Source organism: Salmo salar, chromosome 20 (genome assembly GCF_965601325.2).
Source record: "Salmo salar chromosome 20, fSalSal1, whole genome shotgun sequence".
Taxonomy (NCBI): domain Eukaryota; kingdom Metazoa; phylum Chordata; class Actinopteri; order Salmoniformes; family Salmonidae; genus Salmo; species Salmo salar.
Genome location: NC_138310.1, coordinates 92,039,495 through 92,058,737, shown reverse-complemented (window position 1 = coordinate 92,058,737; position 19,243 = coordinate 92,039,495). Strand labels below are relative to the sequence as shown.

Sequence of the window (19,243 nt, the reverse complement as noted above, 5' to 3'; positions counted from 1 at the left end):
TATTCAGCCAACTTGACACAACTTTTGGAGGCATTGGAGTCAACATGGGCCCAGCATCCCTATGGAATGCTTTTGACACCTTATAGAGTCCATTCCCCTGACTAATTGAGGCTGTTCTGAGGGCAAAAGGTGGTGAAAATAAATATTAGGAAGGTGTTCCTAATGTTTTGTTCACTCAGTGTATAGATTTACTATAGAATCCATAGGTGGTCTGTAGCCTGTCAAGATGTTGCCCTCTTTGGACACAGCGAGCACCATCCCCCTACCTCTGCACCATCTCTCTCTGCTACACCCAGGCTGCTGTGGTCAGAGAGGTCGTAAATTCCTGGAGGAGATTATCTCCTCTTGGCCACAATATAGAGAGAGACTGAGTTTTCATAGAGAGAACACATTTCTTCCACCTCATAGAACTTGAGGTCCGAACAACATTCATGTTCTGGAGAATGTATAAAAGATCGGTGAAGTAAAGAGCTACGAACTGGTCCGTTTGGTACAATTTTGTGAAACTCATGAGAGACAATACAGCCACATTACCATAATCCTGTTTATACAACAGTCTCAGTTATGAGGCTTACATCTAATTGTTGTATAAAATGAATGAATAAGGATGAAGCTATTTGTGAAATTGTGTAATGTGATTTTGGACTGTTTAATGAAGGAAACTCCAATTCCCTTTGGAGTTTAACTGAGTCAGAGGACCGCCCCATGAGCACAGTTCTGATCCGGCGTCATGAGACAGGCCCTTTTCTATGTTCCGAATAAAACCCCCCACCTGGGTTTCCCCACTCCAGACCGAGCTTACCTCAATTACGAGAGGGCTAAGAGTTGAGACGAGACCAGCTTACCTCAATTACCGAGAGGGCTAAGAGTTGAGACGAGACCAGCCTACCTCAATTACCGAGAGGGCTAAGAGTTGAGACGAGACCAGCTTACCTCAATTACCGAGAGGGCTAAGAGTTGAGACGAGACCAGCCTACCTCAATTACCGAGAGGGCTAAGAGTTGAGACGAGACCAGCTTACCTCAATTACCGAGAGGGCTAAGAGTTGAGACGAGACCAGCCTACCTCAATTACCGAGAGGGCTAAGAGTTGAGACGAGACCAGCCTACCTCGATTTCCACGAGAGGGCTAAGAGTTGAGACGAGACCAGCCTACCTCAATTACCGAGAGGGCTAAGAGTTGAGACGAGACCAGCCTACCTCGATTTCCAAGGTTTGAGACGAGACCATAAAACCTGAGTATAAGCTAAGGTTGTAATGCTTGTTGAAACTCTAAGACTATCGATAGCGACAGAACAAGAACAAATCTTTGATACTAATTACTAGTCTGCAGCTAGGAATTCGGTATCGTTGAACGCGAAGACCGACAACCGCCGAAACAGCTATTCTATAAAGACATGAATGAATGTCACTCTGAACTATCCATTCTAACCACGACAGAGAGAGAGAGAGAGAGAGAGAGAGAGAGAGAGAGAGAGAGAGGGGGTGGACAAACTCTCCAACAGAAACAAACTTTCCAACAGATATCAGGATGACACACTGAGCGTAAATATATATTTTGATTGCAATTATTCCCGAATTAGTGAGCGTTTATGTGCAAAGGATTAGCATTTCAATTGTTATAATTATCAACTGTGTGTTATCTTATCTCAGTCGACCCCCACTTCCCTTTTTGTCTAACAAGCCGCCATGCCGGTTTATCCCACTAGGACACATTCCCCTATCAGTTCTTTGTAACCATATCTACTGTTTGTTTGTGCATTTCTGTGAATTACTTAGTTTAGTAAATAAATGATTTTAAGACAATTGATGTATGGATGATTCATAGTGAAGACTGGGTTCGTGCAGATAACCAACAATTTACGACGTTTGGAATGAGACTAACGTGAGGTAAAGAATAATTATTTAATCAGAAGACTAAGTGATCAGATATTTTTTTTTTAAAGTTGAAAGTTATATTAGGAAAATTATAACTTTGTAATCTGAATATTTTCCTTGGTGCCCCGACTTCCTAGTTAATTACAGTTACATGATTAAGTAGTTTAATCACGTAATAATAATAATAATAATTACAGAGAATTTTTGATAAAGATAAGTCTTCAATTTTAATGATGCCAAAGACACGACAAGCCCATATACCGTAGACTCACTTTAAAATCCATATGTTGTCTGTAATCAATCCCATTTATTTTACAAAGCCCGATTTTTTTTTACATCAGCAGTTATCACAAAGTGCTGTACAGAAACCCAGCCTAAAACCTCCAAAGAGCAAGCGACGCAGACGCAGAAGCACAGTGGAGAGGAAAAGCTCCCTGGAAATGCCCGGAACCTACACTGTAAAAATAGAAAGTCTCAAAACAACATGATTGTGTAATGAATAAAATATAAATAAAATAAAGATTAGACTTTAAAAAAAAAAAAAATAAAAAAAAAAATTACATGCATACAACATTGTGTAAAAAAATAATCATTAAGTCTTAAAATGTTGAATTACCCACAATACTCTGAAAACAGAGACACGTCAAGATAGAAAGGGCAAGGAGATTAAAACTAGACTTCCGATGAGTTCAATCAGTCAGTTCTCTATGTTTGGTTATCCTGTGGTTATCGTGCATCTGAACAAATCAATGGATGATGTCCTTCTGATTATCTCGTGATCGCGACTAAACAACTTTTGTTATGTAGTGAACGCGAGATAAATAGGGAACTATTTTTTTTTTTTTTTTTTTTCTTCATACGTCCTCTCTGGACTTCCATAGTAACCTGCAATGCTTGCTGTAAAACCCAATAATGTGTATAAACCCTGGATGACTAACAGGAGGTGCTGTATTGAAGCCACAGGGCAGCCATCTTGGCACTCCTCTTCCATTGTAAAGAATATATTGTAAAGCTATATAAATGCATGTATTAATGTCTACATTCGTTTTTGCCACATTTATTCTATTACAGACACTTCAATGCATACTTTAAAAGTATGTGAGCTAAACATTAACATTTAAAATGTAAAAATATATTTTGAAAAAATGTCCTTAATATATATTTTTTTTTGGGGGGGGGAGAGTACTAAATGTTATTGTCCCCACTACAACAAAGAAATACTTAAACACATGTAATTTTGTCCTTGAAACATTTAATTGAAATAGAATTCCATTCATTCCCATGGAGGACTGTTCTTACTGGGGAGTACCAATATGGCCGACCAGTGACTTCAATGGCCAATACACAGCATCAACAATCCAGGGTTTATATACATGTACGTACATCATTGGTAAAACCTCTAGTCATTTCTGGTGGTTGGAACACTGTGCTCAACAATGCCTGCCCAAAAAAATGGTTAAACTGGTTAAACTGGCAAATGATCAACAATTACAATACAATACTTAATCTCTTACAAGAAGGATGACTACTTTTGGCGCGGATGTAAATTAAAAACACGACGAAGGGAGGAGGGGGATGTGGATGGTAACGCCTGTGGATGTCTCACAAAAAAAAGAGGGGTAACAAAACATATGGATGAAGTAATCATCATATGGATGACGTAATCACATAAACCAACGTTAGCCATTTGAATACTCCAGAAGGAGTGATCTAATTCTTCACTAGACAGGAGGTGAAACACCATCATAGTGTTTAGAAGCTATAGAGAGAGAGAGAGAGAGAGAGAGAGAGAGAGAGAGAGAGACAGAGAGAGAGAGAGAGAGAGAGAGAGAGAGAGAGAGAGAGAGAGAGAGAGAGAGAGAGAGAGACAGAGAGAGAGAGAGAGAGAGAGAGAGAGACAGAGAGAGAGAGAGAGAGAGAGAGAGAGAGAGAGAGAGAGACAGAGAGAGAGAGAGAGAGAGAGACAGAGAGAGAGAGAGAGAGAGAGAGAGAGAGAGACAGAGAGAGAGAGAGAGAGAGAGAGAGAGAGAGAGAAAACGACACCAACAGAGAAGGAATCTAATTCTGTACTAAACAGAACACGAAACACCATCATAGTGTTTTCAACCTTTTCTAGTAGGTCTCCCAGTCCCTGGCAAGGTGTTACACAACACCTGATTAACTGGTGTTCCAACACAACACTATGTCATGTTTCAAAACATCTCAGGATGATGTGTTTCAATACTCCAGGCAAAGTTAAGCTTCCGTCTCCTTCACGTTAGTGGGCAGCTAGTTTTGGTGTTACAAAACATTTAATTTGATCAATCGGGTGGAGATTTTAAGAGTACCTGGCCATTATGGCCAGATTGTTAATCAAGATGTTCATAGATGACAGGCAGGGTCAAATAATAATAACCACAGTGGTTGTAGAGGGTGCAACAGGTCAGCACCTCAGCAGTAAATGTCAGTTGGCTTTTCATAGCCAGAGCATTCAGAGGTCGAGACAGCAAGTCCAGGAGAGAGAAGGAGACAGAGGAGAGAAACAGCAAATTGATTTTTTTAGAGAACTCAGCTGACTTCATGGATTTTTCTTACAAAATAACAATGATTGACTGTATGGATGTTTTCTGTATGTAACTCTCCCACTGGGAACACATTGGTTGAATCAGCGTTGTTTCCATGTCATTTCAATGACAATGAAATCGATGTTGAATTGACGTCTGTGCCCAGTAGGCTGTGACCAAGTCACTTGACAGGATGTGCTACGCTTTAGTAAAACGGTTATAAAATTGCAATGGTGTAAAGTACTTAATTAACAAAATAATTTAAAGTACTACTTAAGTGGCTTTTTGGGGGTATCTGTACTTTACTATTTATATTTTTTGACAACTTTTACTTTAATTTCACTACATTCCTAAAGAAAATCATATACTTTTTACTCTGTACATTTTCCCTGACACCCGAATGAACTCGTTCCATTTTTAATGCCTATCAGGACAGGAAAATGGTCTAATTCACACACTTATCAAGTGAACATCCCTAGTCATCCCTACTGCCTCTGATCTGGAGGACTCACTAAACAGAGAACATCCCTGGTCATCCCTACTGCCTCTGATCTGGAGGACTCACTAAACAGAGAACATCCCTGGTCATCCCTACTGCCTCTGATCTGGAGGACTCACTAAACAGAGAACATCCCTGGTCATCCCTACTGCCTCTGATCTGAAGGACTCACTAAACAGAGAACATCCCTGGTCATCCCTACTGCCTCTGATCTGGAGGACTCACTAAACAGAGAACATCCCTGGTCATCCCTACTGCCTCTGATCTGGAGGACTCACTAAACAGAGAACATCCCTGGTCATCCCTACTGCCTCTGATCTGGAGGACTCACTAAACAGAGAACATCCCTGGTCATCCCTACTGCCTCTGATCTGACGGACTCACTAAACAGAGAACATCCCTGGTCATCCCTACTGCCTCTGATCTGGAGGACTCACTAAACAGAGAACATCCCTGGGTCATCCCTACTGCCTCTGATCTGGAGGACTCACTAAACAGAGAACATCCCTGGTCATCCCTACTGCCTCTGATCTGGAGGACTCACTAAACAGAGAACATCCCTGGTCATCCCTACTGTCTCTGATCTGGAGGACTCACTAAACAGAGAACATCCCTGGTCATCCCTGCTGCCTCTGATCTGGAGGACTCACTAAACAGAGAACATCCCTGGTCATCCCTACTGCCTCTGATCTGGAGGACTCACTAAACAGAGAACATCCCTGGTCATCCCTACTGCCTCTGATCTGGAGGACTCACTAAACAGAGAACATCCCTGGTCATCCCTACTGCCTCTGATCTGGAGGACTCACTAAACAGAGAACATCCCTGGTCATCCCTACTGCCTCTGATCTGGAGGACTCACTAAACAGAGAACATCCCTGGTCATCCCTACTGCCTCTGATCTGGAGGACTCACTAAACAGAGAACATCCCTGGTCATCCCTACTGCATCTGATCTGGAGGACTCACTAAACAGAGAACATCCCTGGTCATCCCTGCTGCCTCTGATCTGGAGGACTCACTAAACACATCTGCTTCGTTTGTAATGTCTGAGTGTTGGTGTGTCCTCGCCATTAGTAAATACAAGGAAAAACAAAGAAAATGGTGCAGTCTGGTTTGCTAAATACAAGGAATTTAAAATGATTTTAGCTATAACATTTACTTTTGATGATTCGACTTTTACTCAGGTACTATTTGACTGGGTGACTGACTGACTTTCACTTTTACTTAAGGAGCCTATGACAATTGGGGACTTTTTCCACCACTGATCAAATGTGAATCAGAGATTCTTCACAGAAATAAGTACAGGGTGGCTTAACTAGCCAATATTAGAAAGTACATTTTTTATCCTCAATGAAAAATTGATTTATATTAAATACAAAAGCAAATGTTTTGTGATATAACGTCGCACCGCTGAGAATTGTTGCCAACAACTCCACATTTCCAAGGCGACAGAGTCTGCTTCCACAAGTTGTTAAACCAACTTCATCAGAGTTGTAGTTCCATGAATATTTTTTATTATATTTATCTACAACGAAATCCTACTGTCCAAACACTTCATTCTAAACTTGTTAACAACTGTTGCTTACCTCCATCCTTGTCCTCTTGTCTGCCTCCTGTCCTCTTGTCTGTCTCCTGTCCTCTTGTCTGTCTCTTGTCCTCTTGTCTGTCTCTTGTCCTCTTGTCTGTCTCCTGTCCTCTTGTCCTCTTGTCTGTCTCCTGTCCTCTTGTCTGTCCCGTCCTCTTGTCTGTCTCCTGTCCTCTTGTCTGTCTCCTGTCCTCGGATGTCCGCGCTGCTGCGTTTGTTTGAGCGAAGTCACTACAGAGTCTGAACTCACCGCTCCTCCCTGAAGAGCTCTCTCTCCTCACACTCCTCACGCAGAGAGGGAATGAGAGATGTGAGCACACTCCTTGAAAAGCGGAGGTCTGTGTTAATATGTAGAGATAACTACACTGTCGTCTCCTCATAGGCAGTGTAGGAGACTCGGCTGATCGAAGGAGAGAGGCAGGGCGGAGGCTTCCGTTTTGCGCACAGTTACATTGACGCCGCTCTTCTCACACAACAGTACGACGATATATTCAGGCTGATGATTTAAGTTTGCTATTGGCCTTGGCAGATGTCATTGTGCAAACAAGTCGATATATTTCGCAAGACACACTACTTTGTTTTTGAAGAAATAGTATACTGAACTTCAACCTGGTATCATTGCACTTCGTATTATTTTTTTACTAATTAAATTCGGGACGTTCCATTTAGTATGATATGTTACGTTTCGTATAGTGTGTATTAATTTGTGGATGTCCACCATCCATTTTGTAGGATATGTTACGAATTACAATTCGTATTATATGCCTCGGATTCGCAAAACGTACAATATGTTACGAATTGTCAAAACGTGTTATATTATACACATTTTCAAAAATTTACAATATGTTATCATATTTTCAAACGTACAATACGTTACGAATTTCCAAAACGTATGATATGTTACAAATTCTAGCTAGATGGCTAGGGGATAGGGTTAAGTTTAGGAGTTAGGTTAAAGGTTTAAGGTTAGGGTTAGGTGAAAGGTTAGCTAAAAGGGTTAAAGTTAGGGGAAAGGGGAAGGGTTAGCTAACATGCTAAGTAGTTCCAAAGTAGTAAGTAGTTAAAAAATTGCTCATTAGCAAGAGATTAGATTCGAACTCGTAATCTTTAGGTTGATAGACATCTGCATTATAGACCTACCAACCACCCTACTTTCGTTTTTGCCTTAAATAACCATCATATGGTCTTATGTAACCATATCAAACGTAACATACATAATCATACTAAATATAGCCTCGGATTTATGTACAGAATAATACGAAATGCTCTTAGACCAAGTTGCAAGCTTGGATAAAACATTCAAACTGGTGTGGAGGTATGACAATAACAGCTGTGTGTTTAATGGTATTAAACATGAACTTATGGACCACATCATCATCAATATCAACATCATCAACCACATCATCATCATCATTAACCTCATCATCATCATCATCATCAACCACATCATCATCATCAACATCATTAACCTCATCATCATCATCATCAACCACATCATCCACATCATCAACCACATCATCATCATCATTAACCTCATCATCACCATCATCATCAACCACATCATCACCATCATCATCATCAACCACATCATCATCATCATCAACCACATCATCATCATCATCATCATCATCAACAGCATCATCATCATCATCACCATCATCAACCACATCATCCTCATCATCCACATCATCATCATCATTAACCTCATCATCACCATCATCATCAACCACATCATCACCATCATCATCATCATCAACAGCATCAACATCAACATCATCATCAAAATCTTCATCAACCACATCATCAACATCCTCATCATCATCAACCACATCATCATCATCATTAACCTCATCATCATCAACCACATCATCATCATCAACCACATCATCACCATCATCATCATCATCATCATCAACCACATCATCACCATCATCATCACCATCATCATCATCAACCACATCATCATCATCATCAACCACATCATCATCATCATCATCATCAACAGCATCATCATCATCATCACCATCATCAACCACATCATCATCATCATCATCAACCACATCATCATCATCATCAAAATCTTCATCAACCACATCATCATCAAAATCTTCATCAACCACATCATCATCATCAACATCAACCACATCATCATCATCATCATCAACCACATCATCATCATCATTTCAGCTGTAGAAGCTTGTCTCAAACTAGAACAAACATTGTATTGTAAATCTTGGCTTGTTAGAAGGGGGGGATTTAATAATGAACTACATCAATGATAATGGCTTTAGAAGGGGGGGATTTAATAATGAACTACATCAATGATAATGGCTTTAGAAGGGGGGGATTTAATAATGAACTACATCAATGATAATGGCTTTAAAAGGGGGGGATTTAATAATGAACTACACCAATGATAATGGCTTTAGAAGGGGGGGATTTAATAATGAACTACATCAATGATAATGGCTTGTTAGAAGGGGGGGATTTAATAATGAACTACATCAATGATAATGGCTTTAAAAGGGGGGGATTTAATAATGAACTACATCAATGATAATGGCTTGTTAGAAGGGGGGGATTTAATAATGGACTACATCAATGATAATGGCTTGTTAGAAGGGGGGATTTAATAATGGACTACATCAATGATAATGGCTTTAAAAGGGGGGGATTTAATAATGAACTACATCAATGATAATGGCTTTAGAAGGGGGGGATTTAATAATGGACTACATCAATGATAATGGCTTTAGAAGGGGGGGATTTAATAATGAACTACATCAATGATAATGGCTTTAGAAGGGGGGGGATTTAATAATGAACTACATCAATGATAATGGCTTTAGAAGGGGGGGATTTAATAATGAACTACATCAATGATAATGGCTTTAGAAGGGGGGGATTTAATAATGAACTACATCAATGATAATGGCTTTAGAAGGGGGGGATTTAATAATGAACTACATCAATGATAATGGCTTTAGAAGGGGGGGATTTAATAATGAACTACATCAATGATAATGGCTTTAGAAGGGGGGGATTTAATAATGAACTACATCAATGATAATGGCTTTAGAAGGGGGGGATTTAATAATGAACTACATCAATGATAATGGCTTTAGAAGGGGGGGATTTAATAATGAACTACATCAATGATAATGGCTTTAGAAGGGGGGGATTTAATAATGAACTACATCAATGATAATGGCTTTAGAAGGGGGTGATTTAATAATGGACTAGATGCTAATAATGCTAGATATCCCCTTATTGTTACTATCCGTCCTTCATCTTGTCGTGCTGCCGACCTACAGCTCTCCTTGTCCTCTACTCTGATTGGCAGACTGAATTATCATTTCAAATTTGGGGAAGTGACGTTCTCTAATTGTTGTATATTTGGTGCATTTTATGAGGAAGTGCAGCTCTTGTTTTTTTTCATAATGCAGTGATCCACAGCCTTTCCTCTCAGGGCCAGATAACCCTAATCCATTCATAATGCAGTGATCCAGGGCCAGATAACCCTAATCCATTCATAATGCAGTGATCCACAGCCTTTCCTCTCAGGGCCAGATAACCCTAATCCCTTCATAATGCAGTGATCCAGGGCCAGATAACCCTAATCCATTCATAATGCAGTGATCCACAGCCTTTCCTCTCAGGGCCAGATAACCCTAATCCCTTCATAATGCAGTGATCCAGGGCCAGATAACCCTAATCCATTCATAATGCAGTGATCCACAGCCTTTCCTCCCAGGGCCAGATAACCCTAATCCATTCATAATGCAGTGATCCAGGGCCAGATAACCCTAATCCCTTCATAATGCAGTGATCCAGGGCCAGATAACCCTAATCCATTCATAATGCAGTGATCCAGGGCCAGATAACCCTAATCCCTTCATAATGCAGTGATCCAGGGCCAGATAACCCTAATCCATTCATAATGCAGTGATCCAGGGCCAGATAACCCTAATCCATTCATAATGCAGTGATCCAGGGCCAGATAACCCTAATCCATTCATAATGCAGTGATCCACAGCCTTTCCTCTCAGGGCCAGATAACCCTAATCCCTTCATAATGCAGTGATCCAGGGCCAGATAACCCTAATCCATTCATAATGCAGTGATCCACAGCCTTTCCTCTCAGGGCCAGATAACCCTAATCCCTTCATAATGCAGTGATCCAGGGCCAGATAACCCTAATCCATTCATAATGCAGTGATCCACAGCCTTTCCTCTCAGGGCCAGATAACCCTAATCCCTTCATAATGCAGTGATCCAGGGCCAGATAACCCTAATCCATTCATAATGCAGTGATCCACAGCCTTTCCTCTCAGGGCCAGATAACCCTAATCCCTTCATAATGCAGTGATCCAGGGCCAGATAACCCTAATCCATTCATAATGCAGTGATCCACAGCCTTTCCTCTCAGGGCCAGATAACCCTAATCCCTTCATAATGCAGTGATCCAGGGCCAGATAACCCTAATCCATTCATAATGCAGTGATCCACAGCCTTTCTTCTGTTGATAGCCAGCTTTTCCTGTGTCTACCCTTCTCAAGGCTTTGCTCACTAAAGCTGTACTTATTCAAGGTTCTTCTAAGGTTTTGATCAGTAACCATGGTCAAATATTTAGCCACGGTGTACTGTGGATTTAGGGACAGATAGCACTGCATGTTGCTTTGTGCTTGTGTTTCCCAATAGGTAATGTAGTGCTGCTTTGTGCTTGTGTTTCCCAATAGGTAATGTAGTTTTGTGTTTCCCAGTAGGTAATGTAGTGTTGCTTTGTGCTTATGTTTCCCAGTAGGTAATGTAGCGTTGCTTTGTGCTTGTGTTTCCCAATAGGTAATGTAGTGTTGCTTTGTCTGTGTTGTAATTTGGTTTATTCTGATTGATTGGATGTTCTGGTCCTGAGGCTTCAGTGTGTTAGTAGAACAGGTTAGTGAACTCAGCCCCAGGACCAGCTGGATGAGGGTCCTGAGGCTTCAGTGTGTTAGTAGAACAGGTTTGTGAACTCAGCCCCAGGACCAGCTGGATGAGGGTCCTGAGGCTTCAGTGTGTTAGTAGAACAGGTTTGTGAACTCAGCCCCAGGACCAGCTGGATGAGGGTCCTGAGGCTTCAGTGTGTTAGTAGAACAGGTTTGTGAACTCAGCCCCAGGACCAGCTGGATGAGGGTCCTGAGGCTTCAGTGTGTTAGTAGAACAGGTTTGTGAACTCAGCCCCAGGACCAGCTGGATGAGGGTCCTGAGGCTTCAGTGTGTTAGTAGAGCAGGTTTGTGAACTCAGCCCCAGGACCAGCTGGATGAGGTGACTCTTTTCTTTGCTCAGCTCTTGGCATTGCAGGGCTTGGTAATGATATGAGAGGGGGTCACCATATTTTAGATGTTTCCTAAAATGAATAGCTATTTTTTTTAGTTTTTATTATTAGTGGATATTGACCTAATTCTGCCCTGCATGCATTGTTGCATTGTTTGTAGTTTTCCTCTGGACATGTAGGAGAATCTTACAGAACTCTGCATGCAGGGTTTGTAGTTTTCCTCTGGACATGTAGGAGAATCTTACAGAACTCTGCATGCAGGGTTTCAATGGGGTGTTTGTCCCATTTGATGAAATCTTGTTTCGCAAGTGGACCCCACACCTCGCTGCCATAAAGTGCAATTGGTTCAATGACATATTCAATGTCTTTTTTGGGGTTTACTGCCAGAGCCCAGGTCTGGCAGTACTGCTTTTGCAGTTCCAGGCTCTGCTGTAGGTCATGTGCTGTGGGTGACAGCATTTAACATCTAAATTGTGGAGACTAACACCAGAGGCTGAGGATTTTTCTAAAATAATGGCCAATTCATTGATGTAAATATTGAAGTTTGCTGCGATTGCAATCCTGGCAAAGGCCCTGCTCTTGGTTAAATAATTATATGTTATTTAATTGCCAGTTTTGATGCTGCACGTATTGCCTGTATACACTGATTTAATTATGTCATGTTTTACACCCTACACCACATTCAATAACTTTGTAGAACAGTCATGTATGTCAAAAATAATCAAATGCTTTTTGGAAGTCAATAAAGCCAGCATATATTGTGGTTGACATGTTTATATATCAGAGTGTGTAGGGGGTAAATATGTTTTGGTATAAATCCAATCTGGCTTTTACTCAAGACATTGTGCTTATTAAGGAAAATAATAAGTCTTACATTTATAATACTACAGAAAACTTTCCCCAAGTTACTGTTCACACAAATGCCTCAGTGATTGTTAGGGTATAATTTGTCTGTCACAACGTCCAAAGAAGGTGGCGCCTCTCCTCGTTCGGGCGGTGCTCTGCGGTCGTCGTCGCCGGCCTACTAGCTGCCACCGATCTGTGTTTCAGTGTCTGTTAGTCATGTCTGTTTTTTGATTGCACCTGTTTCGTGTTTATCATTAGTGGGGGGGGGGGGGGGGGGGGGGGGTATTTAGTCTGTCTGTCTTTAGTTAGGATTCGTGCGGGATTGTTCTTTGTTACATGTGGTGTTATATTGTTTATGACTTATTGTCTAGGCATTAGGGTTGCCGGGCTGCGCCCCATCTGCCTTTTTGAGCGGAGCTTCTTTTAGTCTTTTTGACTGTTGTGCTCCCAGCCGTATATGGATTTTGCCCTTGGATTTATTAAATCAAGTTTGTTCCAACGGACCTCAGTCTCCTGCGCTTGACTCACCCTTAAAACTGTTCTATCCGCCCGTGACATTGTCTCCGTTCTTAAAGATTGGCCTTATGAGTCTCTCTCGATCTCACACACAAACACTCACTATGGTCGCTGGGGGATAAAAGTCTCACTTCCCTCTGTTCTGCTGAGACAGGGTTCTGGTGTTGAACTACAGTAAATCTCCCTCTTCCCCTCTGTTGTAGAAGTATTTGTCACAGCCGAGCAAGCACACTTCCTGTTGGAGATTAAGGAATAGATGGAGTAGAGGGTGAAATGCCACAGAGAGAGAGAGATAGAGATGCCACAGAGAGAGAGGAGAGATGCCACAGAGAGAGAGAGAGAGGAGACAGAGCGGGGGGAGAGAGAGAGGAGCGAGAGAGAGAGAGAGAGAGAGAGAGAGAGAGAGAGAGAGAGAGAGAGAGAGAGAGAGAGAGAGAGAGAGACATAGCATGGCAGCAACACATGAAAACACAGAATAGTAGCAACACAACAACAACATGGCAGCAGCACAACACGGTAGCAGCACAAAACACGGTACAAACATTACTGGGCACAGACAATGGCACAAAGGGCAAGAAGGTAGAGAGAACAATATATCACGCGAAGCAGCCACAACTGTCAATAAGAGTGTCCATGATTGAGTCTTTGAATTAAGAAAATGCATTGTCTTGGCTGTGTGCTTAGGGTTGTTGTCCTGTTGGAAGGTGAACCTTCGCCCCAGTCTGATGTCCTGAGCGCTCTGGAGCAGGTTTTCATCAAGGATCTCACTGTACTTTGCTCAGTTTATCTTTCCTTCGATCCTGACTAGTCTCCCAGTACCTGCCGCTGAAAAACATGCCCACAGCATGATGCTGCCACCACCATGCTTCACTGTAGGGATTGTGCCAGGTTTCCTCCAGATGTGACGCTTGGCATTCAGGCCAAAAAGTTCAATCTTGGTTTCATCAGACCAGAGAATCTGGTTTAGTCCTTTAGGTGCCTTTTGGGAAACTCCAAGCGGGCTGTCATGTGCCTTTTACTGAGGAGTGGCTTCCGTCTGGCCACTCTACCATAAAGGCCTGATTGGTGGAGTGCTGCAGGGATGGTTGTCCTTCTGGAAGGTTCTCCTACCTCCACAGAGGAACTTTGGAGCTCTGTCAGAGTGACCATCAGGTTCTTAGTCACCTCCCTGACCAAGGCCCTTCTCCCCCGATTGCTCAGTTTGGCCAGGCAGCCAGCTCTAGGAAGAGTCTTGGTTGTTCCAAACTTCTTCCAATTAATAATGATGGAGGCCACTGTGTTCTTGGCGACCTTCAATGCTGCATAAATGTTTTGGTACCTTTCCCCAGATCTGTGCCTCAACACAATCCTGTCTCGGAGCTCTAGGGACAATTCCTTCGACCTCATGGCTTGGTTTTTGGGACTTTATATAGACAGGTGTGTGCCTTTCCAAATCATGTCCAATCAATTGAATTTACCACAGGTGGACTCCAATCAAGTTGTAGAAACATCAAGGATGATCAATGGAAACAGGATGCACCTGAGCTCAATTTAGAGTCTCATAGCAAAGGGTCTGAATAATAATGTACATTTTTTCTGTTGTTTTTTTAAAATTATACATTTTTCACTTTGTCATTATTGGGTGTTGTGTGTAGATTGCTGAGGATGATTTTTTATTTTAAATCCATTTTAGAATAAGGCTGTAACGTAACGAAATATGAAAGAAGTCAATGGGTCTGAATACTCTCCGAAACGACTGCATATAGCGATTTACACCAGCGACAACACCAGAACCCTGTCTCTCAGTAGAAATAGAGGGAAGTGAGACTTTATTTGTGTGTGAGAGAGGGAGAAAGAGAGACTCATGAGATTATGAGGAGGGGTCTACAGCAGACAGACAGAGAGGACATTGGGGGCTATGAGGGGTTAGTGGGATAGAGGCGTGGCCTCTGTTGGTCAGGTGTGAAGGTGAGGGTGACAGAGGTTATAAACCAGTTATAGACTTTCCAAAGACACAGCTGCTTTAGACCCAAATAAAAAAAAGACCCCAGAACCAATCTCTTCTCCTCAACAGCCTGTCTGTGTCTCCATCTCAACACCACTTCCTGCTGTTAAAGCACACTTCCTGTGGTCAGGCCATCGGGACTGTGTCCCCGTAGTGCACTACTCTCATTTCACCGGAGCACTATGGGTAGTGCACTACATAGGGAATGTCATGCCATTTGAGACACAGACAGGGAGGCGTGGGGGCATGGACCATAATAACAGGAAGTATATTTAGTCAACAGGACGTATAAACATGTTTTGTTGGTGGTTTTGGAGAAATGGGTTAGAAAAAGGGGAAATAAGACAAACAACCTTCCATCCATTCTCTTCAGGGTGAATTCAGAAAGAGTTGGTCGGGCCTCTCGAGTGGCGCATTGGTCTAAGGCACTGCATCGCTGTGCCACTAGAGATCCTGGTTCGAGTCCAGGCTCTGTAGCAGCCGGTCGCGACCAGGAGACCCATGGGGAGGAGCACAATTGTCTCAGCGTCGTCTGGGTTAAGGGAGGGATTGGCCAACAGGGATGTCCTTGTCCCATCGCGCACTAGCGACTCCTGTGGCAGGCCGGGCGCAGTGCACGCTGATACGGTCGCCAGGTGTACAGCATGGAGTAGCTATAAGAGGACAGCATGGAGTAGCTATAGTAGGACAGCATGGAGTAGCTATAGTAGGACAGCATGGAGTAGCTACAGTAGGACAGCATGGAGTAGCTATAGGAGGACAGGACAGCATGGAGTAGCTATAGGACAGGACAGCATGGAGTAGCTATAAGAGGACAGCATGGAGTAGCTATAGGAGGACAGGACAGCATGGAGTAGCTATAGGACAGGACAGCATGGAGTAGCTATAGGAGGACAGCATGGAGTAGCTATAGGACAGGATAGCATGGAGTAGCTATAGGACAGGACAGCATGGAGTAACTATAGTAGGACAGGACAGCATGGAGTAGCTATAGTAGGACAGGACAGCATGGAGTAGCTATAGGACAGGACAGCATGGAGTAGCTATAAGAGGACAGTATGGAGTAGCTATAGGAGGACAGGACAGCATGGAGTAGCTATAGTAGGACAGCATGGAGTAGCTATAGGACAGGACAGCATGGAGTAGCTATAAGAGGACAGCATGGAGTAGCTATAGTAGGACAGGACAGCATGGAGTAGCTATAGGACAGGACAGCATGGAGTAGCTATAAGAGGACAGTATGGAGTAGCTATAGGAGGACAGGACAGCATGGAGTAGCTATAGTAGGACAGGACAGCATGGTGTAGCTATAGGAGGACAGCATGGAGTAGCTACAGGAGGACAGCATGGAGTAGCTATAGTAGGACAGGACAACATGGAGTAGTTATAGGAGGACAGGACAGCATGGAGTAGCTATAGTAGGACAGGACAGCGTGGAGTAGCTATAGTAGGACAGGACAGCATGGAGTAGCTATAGTAGGACAGCATGGAGTAGCTATAGTAGGACAGGACAGCATGGAGTAGCTATAAGAGGACAGGACAGCATGGAGTAGCTATAGGACAGGACAGCATGGAGTAGCTATTGTAGGAAAGCATGGAGTAGCTATAGGAGGACAGGACAGCATGGAGTATCTATAGTAGGACAGGACACCATGGAGTAGCTATAGTGGGACAGCATGGAGTAGCTATAGTAGGACAGCATGGAGTAGCTATAGGAGGACAGGACAGCAAGGAGTAGCTATAGTAGGACAGGACAGCATGGAGTAGCTATAGTAGGATAGGACAGCATGGAGTAGCTATAGTAGCACAGCATGGAGTAGCTAAAGTAGGACAGCATGGAGTAGCTATAGTAGGACAGGACAGCATGGAGTAGCTATAGAAGGACAGCATGGAGTAGCTATAGTAGGACAGCATGGAGTAGCTATAGTTGGACAGCATGGAGTAGATATAGTAGGACAGCATGGAGTAGCTATAGTAGGACAGCATGGAGTAGCTATAAGAGGACAGGACGGCATGGAGTAGCTATAGGACAGGACAGCATGGAGTAGCTATAGGAGGACAGCATGGAGTAGCTATAGTAGGACAGGACAGCATGGAGTAGCTATAGTAGGACAGCATGGAGTAGCTATAGTAGGACAGCATGGAGTAGCTATAGTAGGACAGCATGGAGTAGCTATAGTAGGACAGGACAGCATAGAGTAGCTATAGTAGGACAGCATGGAGTAGCTATAGTAGGACAGGACAGCATGGAGTAGCTATAGGACAGGACAGCATGGAGTAGCTATAGGAGGACAGGACAGCGTGGAGTAGCTATAGGAGGACAGCATGGAGTAGCTATAGTAGGACAGCGTGGAGTAGCTATAGTAGGACAGCATGGAGTAGCTATAGAAGGACAGGACAGCATGGAGTAGCTATAGTAGGACAGCATGGAGTAGCTATAGTAGGACAGGACAGCATGGAGTAGCTATAGTAGGACAGGACAGCATGGAGTAGCTATAGGAGGACAGCATGGAGTAGCTATAGTAGGACAGCATGGAGTAGCTATAGTAGGACAGCATGGAGTAACTATAGTAGGACAGGACAGCATGGAGTAGCTATAGTAGGACAGGACAGAATGGAGTAGCTATAAGAGGACAGCATGGAGTAGCTATAGTAGGACAGGACAGCATGGAGTAGCTATAGGAGGACAGCATGGAGTAGCTATAGTAGGACAGCATGGAGTAGCTATAGTAGGACAGCATGGAGTAGCTATAGTAGGACAGGACAGCATGGAGTAGCTATAGGAGGACAGGACAGCATGGAGTAGCTTTAGTAGGACAGGACAGCGTGGAGTAGCTATAGTAGGACAGGACAGCGTGGAGTAGCTATAGTAGGAAAGCATGGAGTAGCTATTGGAGGACAGCATGGAGTAGCTATAGTAGGACAGCATGGAGTAGCTATAGGAGGACAGCATGGAGTAGCTATAGTAGGACAGGACAGCATGGAGTAGCTATAGTAGGACAGCATGGAGTAGCTATAGTAGGACAGCATGGAGTAGCTATAGTAGGACAGCATGGAGTAGCTATAGGAGGACAGGACAGCGTGGAGTAGCTATAGTTGGACAGGACAGCATGGAGTAGCTATAGTAGGACAGGACAGCATGGAGTAGCTATAGTAGGAGAGCATGGAGTAGCTATAGAAGGACAGGACAGCATGGAGTAGCTATAGTAGGACAGCATGGAGTAGCTATAGGAGGACAGGACAGCGTGGAATAGCTATAGTAGGACAGGACAGCATGGAGTAGCTATAGTAGGACAGGACAGCATGGAGTAGCTATAGTAGGACAGGACAGCATGGAGTAGCTATAGTAGGAAAGCATGGAGTAGCTATAGTAGGAAAGCATGGAGTAGCTATAGTAGGACAGGACAGCATGGAGTAGCTATAGTAGGACAGCATTGAGTAGCTATAGTAGGACAGCATGGAGTAGCTATAGTAGGACAGGACAGCATGGAGTAGCTATAGTAGGACAGGACAGCATGGAGTAGCTACAGTAGGACAGCATGGAGTAGCTATAGTAGGACAGCATGGAGTAGCTATAGTAGGACAGCATGGAGTAGCTATAGGAGGACAGCATGGAGTAGCTATAGTAGGACAGCATGGAGTAGCTATAGGAGGACAGGACAGCGTGGAGTAGCTATAGGAGGACAGGACAGCATGGAGTAGCTATAGGAGGACAGGACAGCATGGAGTAGCTATAGTAGGACAGGACAGCATGGAGTAGCTATCGTAGGACAGCATGGAGTAGCTATAGTAGGACAGGACAGCATGGAGTAGCTATAGTAGGACAGGACAGCATGGAGTAGCTATAGTAGGAAAGCATGGAGTAGCTATAGTAGGACAGGACAGCATGGAGTAGCTATAGTAGGACAGGACAGCATGGAGTAGCTATAGTAGGACAGCATGGAGTAGCTATAGTAGGACAGGACTGCATGGAGTAGTTATAGGAGGACAGGACAGCATGGAGTAGCTATAGGAGGACAGCATGGAGTAGCTATAGGAGGACAGGACAGCATGGAGTAGCTATAGTAGGACAGGAC

At 43.2% G+C, this 19,243-nt stretch overlaps 1 protein-coding gene across 1 annotated transcript in view; it reads right to left on the bottom strand.

Annotated features, from left to right (window-relative positions):
* LOC145850420 (capZ-interacting protein) overlaps positions 1-6,949 on the bottom strand; it is a 65,313-nt gene extending 58,364 nt beyond the window's left edge. Inside the window, exon 1 of the mRNA XM_082966824.1 lies at positions 6,508-6,949. Within this exon, the coding sequence (XP_082822950.1) occupies positions 6,508-6,513 (6 nt within the window). The 5' untranslated portion in view covers positions 6,514-6,949. The remainder of the gene's footprint in view (positions 1-6,507) is intronic.
* Positions 6,950-19,243: the final 12,294 nt, after the last annotated feature.